The 21,045-nt window shown below is 35.4% G+C and overlaps 1 protein-coding gene across 1 annotated transcript in view; it reads right to left on the reverse strand.

Annotated features, from left to right (window-relative positions):
- ASCC3 (activating signal cointegrator 1 complex subunit 3) overlaps positions 1-21,045 on the reverse strand; it is a 322,615-nt gene that overhangs the window by 246,499 nt on the left and 55,071 nt on the right. The window contains exons 5-8 of the mRNA XM_014841095.3: positions 17,036-17,156; positions 12,664-12,868; positions 11,791-11,932; positions 11,059-11,184 (exon numbers count right to left, since the gene is read on the reverse strand). Coding sequence (XP_014696581.3) covers positions 11,059-11,184; positions 11,791-11,932; positions 12,664-12,868; positions 17,036-17,156 — 594 coding nt within the window. The remainder of the gene's footprint in view (positions 1-11,058; positions 11,185-11,790; positions 11,933-12,663; positions 12,869-17,035; positions 17,157-21,045) is intronic.

Here is a 21,045-nt window from a genome sequence, read left to right on the forward strand (position 1 = left end):
AGAGAAAGAGAATGGGATAGCTCCAGAGACCTGCAGAGAGTCTCCCTCAAGTCTTGAGGTGAATACTGAATGGCAAAAGCAGTGAGAAAACTACTCAAGGTAGGGAAAGAACCATCTGAATGGATTAGAGGAGGCAAACTCAAACCTCACCACACAGAGTCTGCAAGGGTTCCTGTTCTCACCAGCCATAGTGGAAAGCCTCTTAATTAACTGGGAATTGGGCAGAGTAGTAAGAAGCTCTTTGCCTCAGCAGTGAGGCAAAATTAGCCTTAGACTAAAAGCTGCTCTGGTCCACTTAAAAAATTTTAAAAGCAAGACCTGAAAAGATCCAACTGATCCAAAGTAACTTAACTGCGTCCCAGGAAAAAAATTCAAGAATATTTATAGGAATATAAAAATATCCAGTACTCAACTAGGTAAAATAACAATGTCTGTCATTCAACCAAAAATGATCAAGCATACTAAAAAACAGGAAAAAAAATTATAATAAGAAATAAGAAAAACTGATTAAAACCAATCCAGAAATAACACAAATGGTAGACTGTTCAAGAAGCTAGAGCAAGGGTCAGCAAACTATGGCCTGTTGGGCAAATCTGGCCTGAGGGCTGTTTTTATTTGTTTGTTTTGTTTTGTTATGGCCTATAAGCTAAAAATGGCTATTACACTTTCAAAGGTTATTTTAATAAAAAAGAAGACAATAATGACTCTGGAAAAGACTCTCTGTGGGTCTAATTATGTACATTAGGTCTAAATAATTCCTATACAAACATACATACATAAAGACATAGAAGATATTAAAAGAATCCAAATCAAACTTCTAGAGATAAAACTACTATGACTGAGATGAATACACTGGATGGGATTAACAGTACAGTCATGAACCAAATAATGATGTTTTGGTCAATGACAGACCCCATATGCAATGGTGGTCTCATAAGATTAGTACTATATAGCCTAGGTGTGTAGTAGGCTATACCAACTAGGTTTGTGTAAGGACACTCTACGATGCTTGTACAACAACAAAATCACCTAATCACAAATTTCTCGGAATATATCTCCACCATTAAGCGATACATGACTGTATTTGAGACACTGCAGAAGAAAAGATTAGTGAATTTGAAGACAAGGCAATAGCAACTACACAAAATGAAATATGAAGAAAAGTACAAAAAAAACCCCACCACACCCAAAACCAAACAAAAGTTAACAGAACATCAGTAAGTTGTGTGATAACTTCAGGAACCCTAATACACCTTTGATGAGAGTTCCTGAAAAGCGGGAAAGGGGCAGAAAATTTTTGAAAAACTAATGGTTAGAAATGTCCCATATTTGATGAAAATTATAAGCCCACAGACCCAAGTTGTCTAATCAATGCCAAAACTAAAAATCACACCAAGGCAGTGGCAGGCAGAATTTTAAGTTAGCTCTCAAGATTTCCTCTCTAATCCCTGCCATCACTCTACCGTATAAACACCCTACATAAACCCCAGAACTGTGAATATAATGGATTTACTCCTTCGATTAGGTCATGCCATAGGGAACAGCTGACCTTTAGATAGGAAGATTATCTGGTGGGTCTCACCCAAACACATGAATCTTTTAAAGTCAGAGAGTTTTTTCAGCTGCCAGGAGAAGTGAGAGATTTGAAGCATGGAAGGGATTCCATATTCCCTTGCTGGCTTTGAAGATGGAGTGGGCCACATGCCAAGGAACACAGGTGGACAGGCTGTATGAGCTAAGAATGACAAGGAGCAAGGAAATGGGGACCTCAGGTGTACAAATGCAAGGAAATGGATTTGGCCAACAACCTGAATGAGCTTGGAAGGGAATCCTCTCCCAGAACTTCCAGATAAGAGTTCAGCCTGGCCAACACCATGATTTCATCCTTGTGACACCCTGAACAGAGAACCCAGTAAAGCCCAGCCAGATCAGACCTCCAGAACTCTGAGATAATAAACGGATGTTTTAAATCACTAAGGTTTTGGTAATTTCTTATACAATAACTGAAAGTTAACACAAAGTCACATCATAAACTGCCTAAAATCAGTAATAAAGAGAAAATCTTAAAAATCAACCAGAAAAAAACCCATATTACATAGAGAAGAAGATTAAGAATGAAAGCATATTTCTTATAAGAAACATGTAAGCAAGAACACAATGCAGCTACATCTGTAAGTACTGGAATAAAAATTGTCAATCTAGAATTCTATATCAATTGAAAGATCTTTCAAGAACAAAGACAAAACAAAGACTTTTTCAGACATACAAAGCTGAAAGAATTCATCACCAGCAGTCCTGCACTACAAAAAATGAATACCAGATGGAAACGTGGATCTACACACAGGTATAACGGGTACCAGATAGGGAGGTGTGGATCTACACAAAGATCTACACGAAGGCATAAAGGCTCCCAGATAGGTACAAGTATAAAAAACATTTTTTATTATTTAGATATCTGAAACTAATCTTACAAAGACTGTTACAGCAAAAAGAAGTACAATGTATTGTGGGATTTATAACAGATGTAGAAGTAGTTTACAGCCACAGGTTTGTTTGTGCATTTTGTGTTGGTGGTGATAAATGCTGAAAAATCTAACAAACAAATAAAGCAGCAAACAGAATCAGAATTCTCCTGACTCCAGTTGCCAGGTCAGACTAGGCATGTATCAAGGGAAATGAAAATTTGTTAAAACGATTAGAAATTTAATTTTTGCTACATTATTTCCTGCCTTTTGAAACTTATGAAATCTTTGTTAAGATCTCTATCAGTGTGAAAAAGATTGTAAACTCACTTTCAGCTTTAAACTTTATATGTTATTCTTATTTCTTGATATCACCTCTTTAAAAGGCAGTGAGTGATTCAAGGCCACAGTTCTGATGAAATTGATGATTTGCTTGACAGTGTAATAAGCAGCCTGTGGGATGCTTCAGGAAAAGGATTTTTACTTGGGAGCATGTCCAGGTTTTAGCAACATATCATCCAGTTCAAATTGAGCTCATGAAAAAGATCCACACTCTGAAGTGTTTTTCTGGATGCTTCTTGAGCTTTCTTGCCTTTGTAATTTGACTGAATCAAACTGGGTCAATAAACTCTTCAGCTTTAGGATCACCTTGGGTTCAGAGGACAGAGTAAAATCAAAGAAAAAGTAAGATTTTTCTTACTTACTCTATTTGACTTTTTCAAAATTGTCAGCCTTGAGATAACCACAGATGTCAATTATTATAATAACCGGTTTCTTTAGTTTCTATCAATTAACTAAAAACTACTCTAGATGCCTTCGTATAGTAACTATGATGTTTAGTTCTTCCTGATCTTATATGGTAGCATCCAATACTACTCCAAATGTGTTTGGAACGAATGAATAGCTGAATGGCATAAATGAACACACACGTAGTTTATTTAATAAATACAATTTCCAAAGTAACAATAAGTCTTTTCATTTTATCTATACTCTGACTGATCTCACAGTGTCAGCTTTCATCCTCACATTTATCATTTTAAGCTAACATTTTAGCTAAAATGTATTAAGTACTCAACATTCTTTAAAGTGTCTTATGTATATTAACTAATTAAATCCTCAAAATAGAACTATGAGGTAGGTACTATAGTCCAAATTTTACAAATGAAACACTGGATCACAGAAAAAATAGTACCTTGCCCAAAGTCTCACAGCTAGAATGTGGGGGAGCCAAGTCACACCCAGTCTGCCTGGATTCAGAGGCCCTGCTCTTAACCAACATGGCATGCTGCCTCCTGGACTTAACACATATGAACCCTTTCCTTTCCTCCTACTCATCATCTTAATTAATGACACTATTACTCACTCATGTTGCCATGGATGTCATTCTAGATTCTTCTCTCTGCTTCATTCTTTCCCCTTCCCATTTAATTAGTCATCAGATCTTATATATACTAGCAGCTAAATTATTCTCCACTGTCCCATTTTTCATATAGGCTGCCATTTTCTTAATTCAGGCTCATAGCATTTCTCCCTTGGCGCTACCCCCAATCTTCAACTTTACATTGCAACCAGAGTAATCCCTCTAAGTTAAAAATCTGATCATTTACTCTCCTGTTTTTAAGAAGTAATAATTCCCACAATACTGATTCTGAACCTCTTAGAATGGTTTTCAAAGCCCTTCGTGTGCTACTAAGTCTCTTTCTAGACTCATTTGCTGCTACTCTCCACATACCGCTTACTTGCTAATAATATTGAAATACTTGTTTCCAAAACGTCACAAACTGTTTCATGGAGCATCCTTTGCCTGGGATATACTGCCACCTCTTTGCATATCTGGCAATTTATGCCCTCAACGTTCACCTCCATGAAGGCTTCTTCTGTGAACTCTTTAATCTGCCTTCTCTGTGCTACCACAGAACCTTGTATAACATATCCCTACTGTATCAGGTATTTCCATGGGAAAGATGTGGAGCAGATACATTACATTGAGTACCTTAAGATCAGGGGTAATATCCTCTTCATTATTTCCCCCAGAACCTAGCATATAAGGATAGGATTAAAGAAGCCGGGATCGTAGGAAACTTCAAATTCTCTACATTCAGATTTTACAGAACTCAATATTCTTAATTTTTCAAATGAAACATTATATACATCTTTTATATTACCTTTCCAAATAAAATATTACATTTGGGTTAGTATTCCCTTTTTGCTGAATAACATTCTATTGGCTATTTGAAAAATATAACTCCCAACTGTGAAAATAGACAGAAGTCAACCTATCTAACAACAAAAAAAAAGTAAACCTGAGTCTTTCATCAAAATATCAAAGACATAGTTCTGTCTACTTAGTATCCTTCTCATTCTCCTTTTTAAGGTAGTAACAGCACTTGTCTTTCCTTTGGGAAACTTCTCCTTGACTCCTGGTAGCTCACGGAGAGCTGACTATGAGGATACATAAGGGACTAGGCATGGTCAATAATAACCCCATACAACCACCACAGGGAAAGTAATTGGTCCAGAAATGAACTGGTGGCCCAAGTCAGGAAAGTCAGTGTTCATTCCAGAAGTTTTTTTCTGACAGAACTGGTGGGAAAAATCCGCTTGCTTTTAGGATTAGGGTATGGAGAAGCAAATGTGATTGGAGCTGCTGCTCTACATTTTGCCCTGATTATATGGAGAAAGCCTCACTGGAAGCAGGGGATGAAAAGAATCACAGAAATAAAAAGCATGAGGACAGTGGGTAAAGGAGAGAGTAGAAGAGATAAGGAGAAAGGAAAGAGAAAAGAGAAGGAAATAAAGAAAGAGAGAAACAGAGACGGAGAGAGAGCAATAAAGACAGGGGCAAGATGTGATGACATTATTTGAACCTATATATCCAGCTGGGCACAGAGGCAGCTTTTCTCCTGGACATTCCGGTTAGAAAGGCCAATACACTGTCTTCTTTCCTGAAGCTTGCTTTGACTTTGATTCTCTAATTTCCAACTGAGTGAGCCCTAAGACAGAAACCCATCTAAATTTTTTTACACCATTCCCTGTCCAAGAAAGTACAACCTCCATTTAACAGCATGAACAGCATTTTTGCACATCATTTTAGAATTTTAAAATTCTCCTTATCTTTTTAATCAAATTACAGAAGTAATTTAAGAAGACAGGAGAAATTTATCCAATGGGACATTCAGTCACGGAAAGAATATAACAGCATTTTATCTACAGCTCTGCAGGACCGTTAGGAATGACATGCAATTATGATCTCAGTGAAAAGAGAGAGATACCATCTTCAAGAGCACTTTTCTTGATACATAAAGAGTCTACCTTGTATCAAAAAGACTGATGCCAACAGAAGCATCTACTAAACTAACATCCTGTTAACACTTACATTTTCTCCTGAGGTCTACATTACTACTCACACTAATGACATCTGGTAGGACCATTATCTAAAGTGATCATGACATCTAACAGTTTACTGTGTACTTACAATGACACATTACATTTGAATGTACTGTTCCCCAATTATTATGACCCCTAATGGAAGCACAAATTAAAATCACAATGAGAAATCTCTGTGCATTACCAGAATGGTTAAAATAAAAATAAAAATATAAATAATGAATAAAGTATAAATTAAAATGACTAAAATAAAAATAAAAAATAGCAATAACAACAAATGCTGGCCAATATGTAGAAAAACTAGATTTCACTGGATTGCTGGTGGGACTATAAGATGTTACTCTAGAAAAAAGTGTGGCAATTTCGTAGAAAAGTAAACATACAACTACAATATGACCCAGCAATTGCACTCTTGGGATTTACCACAGAGAAATGAAAACTTATGTTCACACAAGAACCTGTACACCAATGTCTAGAGCAGCTTTATCCATGTTATGGATGGAATTATAGCCTCCCAAAATTCATATGTTAAAGCCCTAGCCCCCAGTGTGACTATATTTGGAGGTAGGACCTTTAGGGAGCTAACTAAGGTTAAATGAGGTCATCTGAGTGAGGCCCTAATCCAATAGGGCTGGTGTCCTTATAAGAGGAGGAAGAAACACAAGAGATCTCTCTCATGCATACACAGAGAAGAGGCCATGTAAGACCAGGGAGACACAGTGGGAAAGCAGCTGTCTGCAAGCCAAGAACGGAGTCCTCATCAGAAACTGAATCTGCTGGCATTTTGATCTGGGAGTTCCAACCTCTAGAACTATGAAAAAATAAATGCCTGTTGTTTAAGCCATCCAGTCTGTGGTATACAATTCACAATAGCCAAAAACTTCAAACAACACACATGTCCTTCAACAGGTGAAGAGTTAAACTGTGGTCATGCATATCATGTGTGGTAGGCAGAATAATGATCCCAATGATGTCCACATCCCAATCCATGGAACCCGTAAATACATTAGGTTACATGACAAAGAGACATTAAGGCTGCAGATGGAATTAACCCATTCAGAAAAACTCTTTTAGTCCTATAATCTAAATAAAAATGAATGAAGTATTCATTTAGAATTAAGAATGAAAGAAAAATAAGAAGCCTGATTTATTCATTATACAGACGACGAGTATCAGGGATGTTGTTACATGAAAAATGTTAACATATAAAACTAAATCAATCTTAATGATGATAGTGCTTATAATGATTGGTAAGGTTTGAAAAGGATTCAGTATATAGTTATTTAATTCTATAGACTCTCAGCCCTACTGCATTTCAGAATTACCTACAGAGCTCTCAAAATCATCTTCAAAATACAGATATCTGGGTCCCTTTCAAGAGATTATGATTTAATAAGAGCCAAGGCATTTGAAAAAGTTCTACAGGTACTTCTGATACATGAATATAAGATTTAATGACAATTTTAGTCTACTATAAAAACACTGTAGAAAGCAACTTAAAATTTCAATGCCAAGGAACTGGTTTAAAAGTAATAAAGGCATAAAATGGAATACCGTATGGTGATTAAAAATGATGCTGCAGAAATATGACTACCGACATAGAAAGATGTATATATACAAACATACACAAAACAACGGGTATGATATATCCAGTTTTGTAAAACAAAATACGCATGGACACATTATGTATAGGATGGAGTTCATTTTGATAGGCTGTGGTTATTCTTTACGCTGTTTTTGCTTGCCTATATTATTTGATATTTCTGAAAGAGTACATGACATATAACAATAAAGCAACTTCATTCTGGTGCCAGAAAAGGTTAACTTTAAATAATACATATATAGTCATGTGGCACCTGACAACGTTTCAGTCAAGGAAGGACTGCATGTACGATGGTAGCCCCGTAGGATTATAATGGAGCTGAAAAACTCCTATCACCTAGTGACATCATAGCCATCGTAACATCATTATATAAAGTGAAAGTGAGTGGTGAGTCTGTGAGTGCTGATGTGAAGGCAGCTGAAGAATTTTTGGAAACTCTAGATAAGCTGATTGTGGAGGAAGATCACTGGTCAGAGCAAACATTCAATATGGATGGAACTTCCCTATTCTGGAAACAGATGCCTGAAAGGACTTTCATCCATAAGGAGGCCAAGTCAATGCCAGGTTTCAAGGCTTTTTTTTTTTAAGGAGAGGATAACAGTCTTGCTTGGGCACAATGTTGCAGGCTACAAATTCAAACCCTTTGTGATCTACACAGTGAGAACCCTAGATTCTTCAAGCATATCAGTAAGTACAAACTACCAGTGAACTACAGGAGCAACAAGAAGTCATGGACCACCCAGCTCCTCTTCCAAGATGCCCTCCTGAATTACCATGCTAGCAAAATGAAGAAGTACTATTTGAAGAACAACATGCTTTTCAAGATTTTGCTTCTTCTTGATAATGCTCTCAGACATCCTCCTTTTATTGGTGATCATCGCAATATCAAAGTAGTGTTTCTCCTTCCAAATACCGCCTCTTCGATCCAACCAATGAATCAAGGAATTATAGCAGCTTTTAAGACCTACTACCTGAGGACCTTCACCCAGGCTATTGCTGCAACTGAGGAAGACACTGAGAAGCACTGATGCACTACTGGAAGAATTACAACATCTATGATTGCATCAAAAACCTTGCTTAGGCTTGGGATGATGTCACCAAGGAGTGTATGAATGGCATCTAGAAGAAGACACTCAGGAAGTTTGTCCATGACTTCAAAGGATTTGCCAAAGATGAGGAGGTTGCTAAAATCAACAAGGCTGTGGTTGAGATGGCAAACAACTTTACCCTGGGTATTATGAATGAGGATGACATTGAGGAGCTGCTAGAGGTGGTTACTGAGGAATTGACTAATGAGCTGTTGTTGGAACTGGAATGGTAACACATAACCAGAGAAGCAGCAAGAGAAAAGAAAACTGCAGAAGAAAAAAAGAACTCCCAGGAACATTCACAGTGAAGGGTTTATAAAAGCTTTTGCAGACCTCAAGCTTGTTAAAAAGTTTGAAACATGGACCCCCAATACTGAAAGGTTTTCACTCATGGAGAGGAATATTCACAGTACACCATCTGCTTACAAGCAAATCTATGACAAAAAAACAAACAAATGAAGCAAACCACCATGGACATATTTCTGAAAAGAGTGACACCTCCTCAAGAAGAGCCTCAGGCAGGTCCTTCAGGAGGTGTTCCAGAAGAAGGCATTGTTATCATAGGAGATGACAGTTCCATGTGTGCCCTTGAAGACCTTCTGGCAGGACAAGATGTGGAGGTGGAAGATAGTGATATTGATGATCCTGACCCTGTGTAGGCCTGGGCTAATGTGTGTGTTTGTGTCTTAGTTTTTAACCAAAAAGTTTAAAAAGTAAAAAAAAATAAAAATTTTAAAAATAGAAAAAGGCTTATAGAATAAGGATATAAAGAAGGAAAATATTTTTGTAGAGTTGTAATGTGTTTGTGTTTTAAGCTAAGTGTTATTACAAAAGAGTCAAAAAGTTAAAAATTTTTAAAGTTTATAAAGTAAAAAAGTTGTAGTAAACTAAGGTTAATTTCTACTGAAGAAACAATATTTGTTTTATAGATTTAGTGTAGCCCACGTGTACACTGTTTATAAAGTCTGCAAGTGTGCAGTAATGTCCTAGGCCTTCATATTCACTCACCACTCTCTCACCGACTCACCCGGAGCCACTTCCAGTCCTGTAAGCTCCATTCGGGATAGGTGCCCAATACAGGTGTATCATTTTTTTATCTTTTATATTGTATTTTAACTGTACCTTTTCTATATTTAGATATGTTTAGATACACAAATACCACTGTGTTACAATTGCCTACAGTATTCAATATAATAACATGCTGTATAAGTTTGTAGCCTAGGAGCAACTGGCTATGCCATATAAACTATGTATGTAGTAGGCTATATCATCTAGGTTTGTGTAAGTACACTCTAGGATGTTCGCACAATGACGAAATCGCCTAACAGTGCATTTCTCAAAACGTATACCCACCATTAAGAGATGCATGATTGTATTTTTAAATTAAGAAATATCTTTATTTTCAGATAAAGCAAGTATGGCAAAATTTTAACAAATGGTAAATCAAGACAAAGGGTATATGGATAGTACTGTTCATGCAACTTTTCCATAGGTTTGAAATAATTCAAAAGTAAAAACTTGAGGGAAAATATATTAAAGAAAATAGTTTAGAATTTGATTCCCTCTCCAAATAATATTCTACTTTATTATAGATTGACCATTTGATATATCAATACAATACATGTGACATATAGAAATGGCAAGCAATGGATATATTGGAGTATATGAGGAAGCCATTTGGTGTAAACCTAATTCGTCCTGACTTTGTTTTTTCCAAAAGGGCCTGACCGTGGCTGTTGAGCATGTATTGTATATCTGCTTTAAACATTTCCTATGGCAAGAACAAATGCCCTTAAGATAAAGGCACAACTTCCTCTCACATTGGCATTTCCTTAAAGATAAGCATCTTTCCTTAGGCTAGGAACTGATTGCTGCACTCACCTTTCACCAACCAGCTCACCTGTGACCACCCAGCTCAAGACAACAGACCTGCCACCCTGCTGTGTCCACCAGGACAGCAGACCTACCTTCAGTGTCCATCAATCGCTGTGCCGACAAAGCAGTCTCGAGAATACTGGAAAAGGGACATTTCAATAATATGTGAAACATCCTCTTTGGGGGTATATAACCACTCTGTACACCCCATTTCTTTGGTGCCATTTCATCCTTCGGGAAGAAAGGCCCCAGGCCATGGTCCTCACATTTTAGCTCAAAATAAACTCACTCCAAATTTTCATTTATAGATTGGTTATGGATTATTTTCGTCGACACATGCATCCTTTAAAACACTTTACTTAAGTCAGCTTACAGAGGTTAAACCAGAGATTAGCTGACATAACCAAAACAAATATCAAAGTATAGAAATATATACACAAAATATACAAAAATATGTTTAACGTGTGTAGGAATGTATTTTTTTTAATTCAAACTCTCCTACTGTACCTCTTTAGTAACCAACTGCACATATCTCTTTGCTGTATTAGCTACCTACTTTTAAAAATAATTTTTCCAATACAAAATCCATTCGTAAAACATACCAAGAATCAAAAATATCAACTTTATAAAATGAACATCTCACCTCATCTAAGTCTTGGATATAAACTGGTTTTTCCTCAAAGCCAACTGGCATTGGTTCACTGTAGGGAATCTTTACTTCTTCATACATCTTGTTATTCTCTCTTTGGATTCCTTCTGGTAAAATCATCTATGAACATCAAAAATTAAAGTACAATAATAACAAAAAATAAAACAGTTGCTCTGGAAAAGATTCTTAAATTAAAGAAGAGAGAGAGAGAAAGAACATGACTGCTTTCATAACACAGCACTGGTAAATAATTTAGCTAATTTAAAGGAAAATGAGCTGAAACAAAACAAAGACAAACAAACAACCACACACACACAAAGCATTCATGTATTGGACATCTCACATAACATACAGTCCATCCTATGTTGATGAATTTTAAGTATACATTAATTAGATGGTACTCCTGCAGATACACGTACTGGTATAGCTAGGAAAACTGCAATATACAGCATAAAGTTTCATCAAAAAGTGATGCAACTGCTAAAACTCAAAAATACAAGTTGCATAAATAATGAAAAGGAGGAGAACAAATATGTTTCGAATACCTACGATGTGCCAAGAACTTTACATACACTGCATTATCTCATTTTCCTCAATATTTTTAAACACAATTTAGCATAATACAGTCAACTAGTACTAGAGTCACAAAAGGAACAGGCAAAATCTACATGTCATTTCCTCAGAATAAACATATTATCCAAAAGTGGTCACATACCAACAACATACCTTTGCACCAGCAATGAATGCTGATGTTTTCATCGCTTCAGCCTGGGAATCATAAACATGCGGGTAACGTATTTTTTCAATGTCCGTGTCTCTCTGCCTGCTTAGAATTGGACCGCTTCTAGCATTCAGAAGTGCCTGCTCTCTGTTAACACGAAAATAATAGGCTAAATCTGTAATTTTTATCTTGCAAAGTATATACTAAAACAAGGTCACTGTAATAACTATTTCAGGTCACCTTCATTATAAAAGACAAGAAATTAAACTACACAAAGGAACATATTAGCAATCCTGAAATTTTCTGTGTAACCACATAGGAGTCAACACATTTTCAGGTACTATTTTTAGATAAAATCACTTGATAAGTTTGACTTAACGTTCTTTATTTATAATTTTCTTTGTCACAATCCAAAGATGTTTTTAATAAGGTACATACTCCTTTATTAAAGTGGGTTACAATATTTAAAGGCCAAGTGTAATAATGACTTTATTCCATTTTCCTCCTTTCTACTTCTAAAGAACAACATGGGGAAAAGGATTCATTAAGCTAGGAAACAAAAGAAAAGTCTCAAAATAAATTTGTGCCGGCTTCATAAATCTTAAGCTAGTGGTGTGTACACAGCACCTAAAAATAGCTTACTGCTATAATCTAAATCTCTCATCTACATGGATGCAACCAAGAATATTCTAATTAAGCAGATCACTGCTTTCTTATCCCAGAAAATCAGGTTTTCATACAACAAAATTCTGTTCTTGTAAGAAAACGTGACTCGAAGTAAGAATCACCTAAATTGTTTAAACTAAACTAAAAGATGATAATGATACATATATGTAGCAATTACACAAAAGCACTTTTCAGCTTCTGGCTTTTATTACCTTTGTATCCGCAATTCCTTAGGATCAAAGCACATAAGTCCTTCGGAAACTTCTCCATCTTCTCCAGCCTTTTTTTCTCGTCTGGCAATTCTTTTTTCTTCACGGCGATACTGTTTCATTAACTGCTTTTCTTGTTCAGACTGAATAGTGACTTGACAGCCATAATTAGGTTTAGCATTTTCTCCTAAAATTTTTTTGCAATTGTCTATGAAGCAAATTTGAGAAACATCATATTTTATAATTTTAGCCTTTATGAAAAACACTTTTCCCCCTCATCAAAACATACGACAGACAGCACAGTGCTCTAACAACTCATCTTTTTAAAACCGGCACATTCAATTATATGTTTTAAGGAGAGTTTTTTTCAATCACAATAACTAAATGATATTACAAACTGCTTAAGAAAAGTGAGCAGATATTTTCCTCCTATAGAGTAAACAGTTTAATGGCACAAATTCTTACATATGACATCAGGAACCTAAAAATTAGGTTTCAAAATTCTGAAAACTTTCTGTTTATGTATTTTCAATAAATATAATAATTATCAATAATTACCATTTACTGTTAACATAATAAAGATATTCTTTACATATCAGATATAACTTTCCCCAATGTAATAGGCCTTACTCTGTGAAATTGTTTGTTACTACTTGTACACAAAATAAAATTTATTAACACTGACTCAGGATATATTTAGAAGATGACCAGGGCAAATAAAGAAAGAGTATAGTCTACCTTTACATGGACATACTTTTTAAAAAAAAAAATGCAAAAAAGGCCAGAACCACTAAGAAGAATCAGGTCAATCAAATCTCAATGTTTTTAAGGTACAATTTAAATCTGTGATTTTGTCAACTCAGTATTCAGGAAAAATTTTCCTCTAACAAGATTACTTTCTGTGTTTAATTAAATCTTCCCAGTTAGTGTCAGCCCTAAAGGAACTGATAGGAATGTCAGCCGAAAGCAATCGAAGCCCAAACTCATTTATTGTATTAAGGAGCTACAAGATTCCAGCCACTGCTGCCAGGCGAGGAAGATGACGAAAAATGAGACACGGTCCACACTCTGAAGGAGCACAGTGCAAGTTATTTCATCAAATTCCAAGATCCAATGCAGAACAAGGAAGAAATTAAGCATAGCATCAAGATGGGGAAATTAGCTCTCTAATTCATTCTAAGTCAAACCTTCACAATTCCCAGACACTTGTCACTATTTCATTACATGATTTTGAATAAGTCATTTTAATTCTCAATAACATGAAACAACCCCTCTGTATAATGGCTTTATAAATCTCAGAAAGGAAAGTGAGAAATAAAGATTTACTGCATCTCAAAATTATGAAATAAAATATAATCTCATAAGGACTACATTTTATAGTTCCGAATAAAGTATTTTTCTAAATAAATCTTACACATCTTAGTTTCTAAGTAAGTCTTATACACCTATTGTAAAGACTGACTTTATAACCAACTTTCAACGTTAGAAAAAGAATGCAGCATACTGACAGGTTCACACGTACTCTGAGCTAAACCGACTACAGTCACACAATCAGCAACACAGATATTAATCAGAATTTTTTAAAATGTGAATAATCCCATGAGCTTATTTCTAGAAATGAATGTTAAAGGTTTTGTGTGTGCAACTAAAAACTCTGGGTGACACACTAAATGCTATGCTAATGTCATTAACACTCTAAACAAATGTGATAGTAACAAAATGCTATTATACACATTTGCAATCATCCAAATAAGAAAATTAAAATTATAGGAAAAAAATATGTCTACCTCATTGATAGCTTTATAAGGCCTCAATCAGAATATACTGGAATCCTACAAGACTGAACATAATAGGTAATAAAAAAAACAAGTTATAAAGTAGCAAATGATTAAATGTATGGTTCTCCTTGAAAGGTTCAGCTAATTGTAAAGACTGACAAGCAGAAATGAAATGAATAAGCTTAACAGTAATTCTAAGATAAAATTTTACTGAAGAACAATGGCGAAGCTTGTATCCTTTTAAAATGTCATTATGACGGAAAAAGCCTTGTATAACTATTCAAAACACTGTCACTTGACAGCATGAGCTAACAATTTTTACTTTACGATAGCCCCTGCACTAAACATCCTCCACATCAGCCCTGAAAACAAAATCTAATTTCTAACTATCCTCAACTTACTGGTCAGTACACTATACCCACCCACTTCCCACCTGCCTTACCTTTCCTCGTTATAAGAACAGAGATAAAGTAGGGTGGGTGTCTATCTGGATAAAAAGATTCAAAGAAAATCAGTATGAAAGCTAGAAAATGCTAAATAGCAAGAAGCTACTGTTCTCTAAGACTATGATTTTGGGGAACAGAGAAAAGGATGGGATGTGCCTGTCACACTAAGGGAGTTTAATAAAGAATACAAACAGTATTTGGTAGTTTTTGAGAGAATTTGAAGGATCATTAACAAAATTATATCAAAAGATAAAAATGGATGAGAACAGTAATAAAGTAAAACAAGAGTCTAAAGATTCTTTTCCTCAAGAATAGTTCCTTCTCTCCCCCAAAATTTAAGGAAAATCATTTTTAATGCATGCACACAGAAAACTTCTCTTAAAAAAAACCTGAAAATGCTGGTTGTCAGCTTCTTCACCACAGTTCTTAGAAAAAGTTAGTCTACTTGTTTAATCACCCCACGTTCAATAATATAATTATTATTCTTACATAGTAACAATATTAATAATGATCCAGCATAGAATAGAAGAGTAAAAGAAGTGTGAGAAGAGTAGAAAACATTTCAGGGCAGATTGACAGCTCAAATATTTTTTTAAATAATTTGAATATTTAATATTTGTTTTTGGGTTAAAAAACGTGTTGTTTCTACAAAGTTATCCTAATAGAATATAATTAGTGTAAACGTTACATAAAAATAAACGAAATGAAACTGCAAGACAACACTAACTCATCATCTACAGCTTTCTAAAAATATATGTGACGCACACTCATTTTGAACTTTTTGCTAATAAATCAGCACTATTGAAAGGTGGAATCAATAAGTATCTCTATATTAACACTTAGGAGGCTGACAAAACAAACACCAAATTCTCAGAATTTACATCGCAAGACTAGATATTTAAACTCGTTCCTTTTCTTCTGGCAGATAGCCTCGTTAGATGCTCCTAAACTCCGCTGGCTCACTGCAGTGTCTGATCAAGCCCTCTTTAACAGGAGGGAGCCCGCGTAAAGCAAGGCAGTTAACAAGCATTCAATACTCTTAAAGAACCAAGAGAACTGCAGAAAGACAAAGTGGTCATTTCACTTCTTTCAAGTTTCTAAAAATCTCCAAGCAACTCCAGGCAACTATCAGTAATCAGAGTATAAAATAAGGGAAATCTGTAAGAAATTGTGGATTTACATCAATGCTGTTTTTATAATTTCCTTTCAGTGCCATACTCATAAATGCAAGGAAAAGTGACATAACTTACATAGAAGAAGGATAAATGTTGAGTAGTTTGAAGAAGAGTATCTAATTTCTTATGGTCACGCACTTTTTTAAAATTCCAAACTATTTCTAAGACTGGCAAGGAATATTTGGATAAAGGTAAGACATCTAATTTTCCTGCTTATCACCTAAAACTTGAGTTTGGCATCAGTTGTGTCATAGTAGCTCAGACATTTTTTACAATTTTGGCCTCCTAAACAACGCTCCCTAATTCTTCTGGGGTTTGTAAATATATGTAATACATAGCAATAGAAATGTTCAATTTGCTGAGTGTGAAAACTGTATCACAGTTAAGTAGGAGACTATTATTGTTCTTAGATGTACGTTGAAGGTTTTATAGGTGAAGTATTATGATGTCTGCAACTTACCGGTCATTGTTTAGCAAAAGTTTTAAATGTAGGGGTGTGTGTGTGTTTGTGTGTGTAGAATTATAATGAGAGAAAGAGAAGGAGAGGGAGGAAGCCAAACGTTAACGCCTGGGGAAGCTACATGAAGGGTATGCGAAGTTCACTGTACTATCCTTGCACCTTTACAACAGGTTTGAAAGTTTTCAAAATAAAAAGTTGAGAAGAAATTATAACAGTACTCGGCCCACAGTAAGTACTACAGGTATTTGCTTTTTAAAAAGAAATTTTTGTCTATTGAAATTTCCTGTAGAAAACATGCCATACCTAAACATAAATAGAATCTCTGCCATAACATCCTTCTTAGGGCATTGATATTTTTTTCATAATCTGCCATATCTAAAACCTACTTCGTAAAAGGATGGTATCAGTAAATTATATAATAGACCAAAGGATGTTAAAAGTATAATTACATTTAAAAGATTCGCTAACCAATGAATTTTTCCCTTATATCAGAATTATCAGTGAATACTTTCTTACCTTGAAGAGCCTGTAACCTATGATCATTTGAAGAATTAAGAAATCTATCCACAATTGTAATTCTGTTCTGGAGGAGTTTCTCAATAAGTTCAAGTCCATCAGGTCCCAGTAGTTCAAACAGCTTATAAGAGGAAGAAAATCAAAACAACCTGTTACCTCAAAATTAACTTTTTCAAGTTACTAACGCTCTATTCTACAGAGGTATGAAGCCAAACTAATACAGAAGTATCCAGAGAAATTAGGAAAATACAGTAACTTAGGAAAGAAAAATAACTCTTCATATTGCTAAGGAGCTTTCAGCTTTAATAAAGGCTATCTACAATTACATAATTAAAGAGCATGATCCAATTTTTTAAAATAATTATGATTTATATATAAAATTATATATCACAGAATAACAAATTCTTACACTTGTTTTTTCTTGGTATAACCAAATGAAATTGTAAAATTAATTTGCTTTTTAATATACTATTCTGGTTTTTTCAAATAGAGTTCAGAGTACCATTTGTCTTACAAAATATAACAGCTATCATTTCAGAGTTAATGAACCATCAGGAAGTTTTAAAGAATCATGACATGCCAAACTTTTACTGCTTAATAAATTATTTTATTAAATATATTTTTATTAAATTTTATTTATTTTATAAATGCTTAATTAATAAGTAATTTTTACTGCTTAATAAATCTAAAATACAGTGCTGCAAGTGCTTTATATAACTTCATAGAAGGTTTCCATGCATCTCCTACTCTCCTATACAGAGTGGTTGCCAAAGATTAAGTTGATTCCAGAGTCAGAGAACCAGTTTTAGGATTTAGAGCCTTTTTATTACATAACTATACAAAATAACTGTTCCAGAAAGCCTTTTAATTTCCTCAGGTATGGTTCAGGGATCTATTTTCTCTTCTTGTCCAGAAATGATAAACTCTAATTTTACATATGATGATTTTATATCAACCAAATTCTGTTTTCAGAGAATCCACACAAATCAAATCATAATTAAAAGTAGGACTAGGGCCGGCCTCGTGGCACAGTGGTTAAGTTTGCATGCTCTGCTTCGGCGGCCTGGGTTCACCAGTTCAGATCCCAGGTGCGGACCTATGCACTGCTTGTCAAACCATGCTGTGGCAGGTGTCCCACATATAAAGTAGAGGAAGATGGGCACAGATGTTAACTCAGGGCCAGTCTTCCTTGGCAAAAAAAGGAGGACTGGCAGATGTTAGCTCAGGGCTAATCTTCTTCTTCAAAAAAAAGTAGGACTTTTATGTACAGTATATATGAGAAGTTAAATATTTATTTTTCTTTTTGCTGTTCATTTTACTGACATTATCTACACACAAGGCCACCCAGCCCCCGGTCGTGGAACAGCTCTACTTTTGGGCAAAGCATCACAGAAAATACTGGCATCCCAATCACTCTCACCCTGTGTGAGATTCCACACAAGGAGAGGCAAGCCGAGAACTTAGGCTACTGCCTACCCCTTCCATCAAGTATCCAGCTCCTAAAGCAGGGGTGTCACTCAGAGAGTAGCTTTCCATTGTCCCCAGCTCCAGAGTTCTGCCTCAGAGAGTCTGCGGGGGCGGGGGGCGCGGGGGGGGGGGGAGCGTGGACACAACAGGGACACAAAGCCATAAAACAGAAAGATCCCAATCTCTTCCAAAGGGACTGATCTCATTTACAATAAGGCATGAAGTTAAAGCCTAAGGGCTATCTCAAAAACAGCAGGGGTTGTGGTGAACCACAATTAGGAAAAGATTCACAGATTCAACAACTGGGCTACAGGAGACAACTACGGAAATAGACAACTGGAAGGAGCCCTCTTTGGGAGAGAACGAATATCAAACACTGACTTCTGGAATTATTCCTTCAAAGGGGCCACAACTTTATTGGATCAGTTTGTGGAGCAATTTATGCCCCGGGGCATCTATGCAAGCAGAGCAATCATCCGGTAAAAGTTTAAAAGCTGGGTGTGGTCAGGGAAAGTGAAGAAGAGGATTTTACCAAAACTACTTTCACCCAAAGGTATGCTTCCCTGAGGAAAAACATCAGAGGCTAAACACTGTGGGGTGAGGGTGGGAGGAATCATCTGCACTAAAATAATCCAGCTAGTTGCCAAACAAGCAAATAAAAATAACAAGCCCTGGACGTGGCAGATTAGATGAAATGGACAAATTTTCTAGAAAGATACACACTACCAAAAGTCACTCAAGAAGTAACAATATGAATAGACCTATAACAAGTGAACAATTGAATTAGTAATCAAAAACAACCCACAAAGAAAAGTTCAGGTCCAGATGGCTTCACTGGTGAATTCTATAAAGCATGTAAAGGAGTTAATACCAATTCTTCACAAACTCTTCCAAAAAATAGGAGAGAATACTTCCCAACTCATTTTATGAGGTATTACCCTGACCCCAAAACAGGCAAACACATTATAAGAAAACTTACAGACCAGTATCTCTTAGGAACATGCACACAAAAATTGTCAATGAAATACTAGGAAACCAAATCCAGCAATACATAAAAAGAATTACACACCACAACAAAGTGAGATTTATGTCAGGAATATAAGGTTGTGCAACACAAGAAAATCAATTGATGCATTACATTATATCATAGAATAAAACAGAAAAATCACATGACCAGCTCACCAGATGCAGAAAAAGCATCTGACAAAATCTAACACCCTTTCATATTAAAAATACTCAACAAACTAGACTAGAAAGGAACTTTCACAATGTGATAAAAGGCATCTATGAAAAACCCATAGTTAACACCATACTCAATGGTGAAACACTGGGTACTTACCCACTAAGAACAGAAACAAGACAAGTCTGTACTCATAACTTCCATTGAACACTGTACTGCAAGTTCAATCCATGGTAATTTGGTCAGAAAAAGAAATAAAAGGCATCCAGAGTGAAAAGGAAGAAGTAAAACTATTTCTATTTGTAGATCATATGATCTTCTACATAGAAAATACTAAAGAATCCACTAAAATACTACCAGATAACAAGTTAAGTTTTCAGAAAGAGTGTCAAGACATTCAGTGAGATCAGTCTTTTCAATAAATGATGCTGGGACAACTGGCTAGCCACATGAAATAGAGTGATATTAGACGCTTATACCATACACAAAAATTAACTCAAAGAGGATCAGTGATCTAAATGTAAGAGCTAAACTTGTAAAACTCTTAGAGGAAAACATGGCCTAAGATTTGGTCAATGATTCTTAAATATGATACCAAAAGCATGAGCGACAAAAGAAAACAGACAATTTCAAATTCATCAAAATAAGAACACTTGTCTGCTTCAAAAGACATCAAGAAAGTGAAAAAAAAAAAAAACCTGCAGAATGGGAGCAAATATTTGCAAATCACATATCTGATAACGGACTTGTATCCAGAATATATAAAGAACTCTTACTACAAATAAAAAGACAATCAATGAAAAAATGAGCAAAGGATCTAAATTTATCCAAGGAAAAGATATAAATGGCCAAAAAGTACATGAAAAGATGCTCCGTATCATTAGTCATCAGAGAGATGCAAATCAAAACCACAAGAACCACAAAAAAAGCTATTAAAAAAAAACCCCAAAATTAATAAGTGTTCGCAAGGATATGGAGAAAGCTGGAACTCTCATACATTGTGGGAATACAAAATTGTGCAGCCACTGTGGGAAACAGTTTTCTGGTTCCTCAATAAGTTAAACAGAGAATTACACTATGACTCAGCAATTCCACTCCTAGGGATGTAGCCCAAACAATGTAAAATATGTGTCCAAACAAAAACGTGTACACAAATGTGGCTATTCACAATAGCCAAAAAGGTAGAAACAACCCAAATGTCTATCAACTAATGCATGGATAAACAAAATGTAGTATATCCACACAACAGAATATTACTAAGACATAAAAAGGAATGAAGTGGTATACAACATGGATGAATGTTGAAAACACTTTGCTAAGTAAAAGAAGCCAGTCACAAAAGACCAGATATTATGTGATTCCA

Source organism: Equus asinus, chromosome 24 (assembly GCF_041296235.1).
Source record: "Equus asinus isolate D_3611 breed Donkey chromosome 24, EquAss-T2T_v2, whole genome shotgun sequence".
Classification (NCBI taxonomy): Eukaryota; Metazoa; Chordata; class Mammalia; order Perissodactyla; family Equidae; genus Equus; species Equus asinus.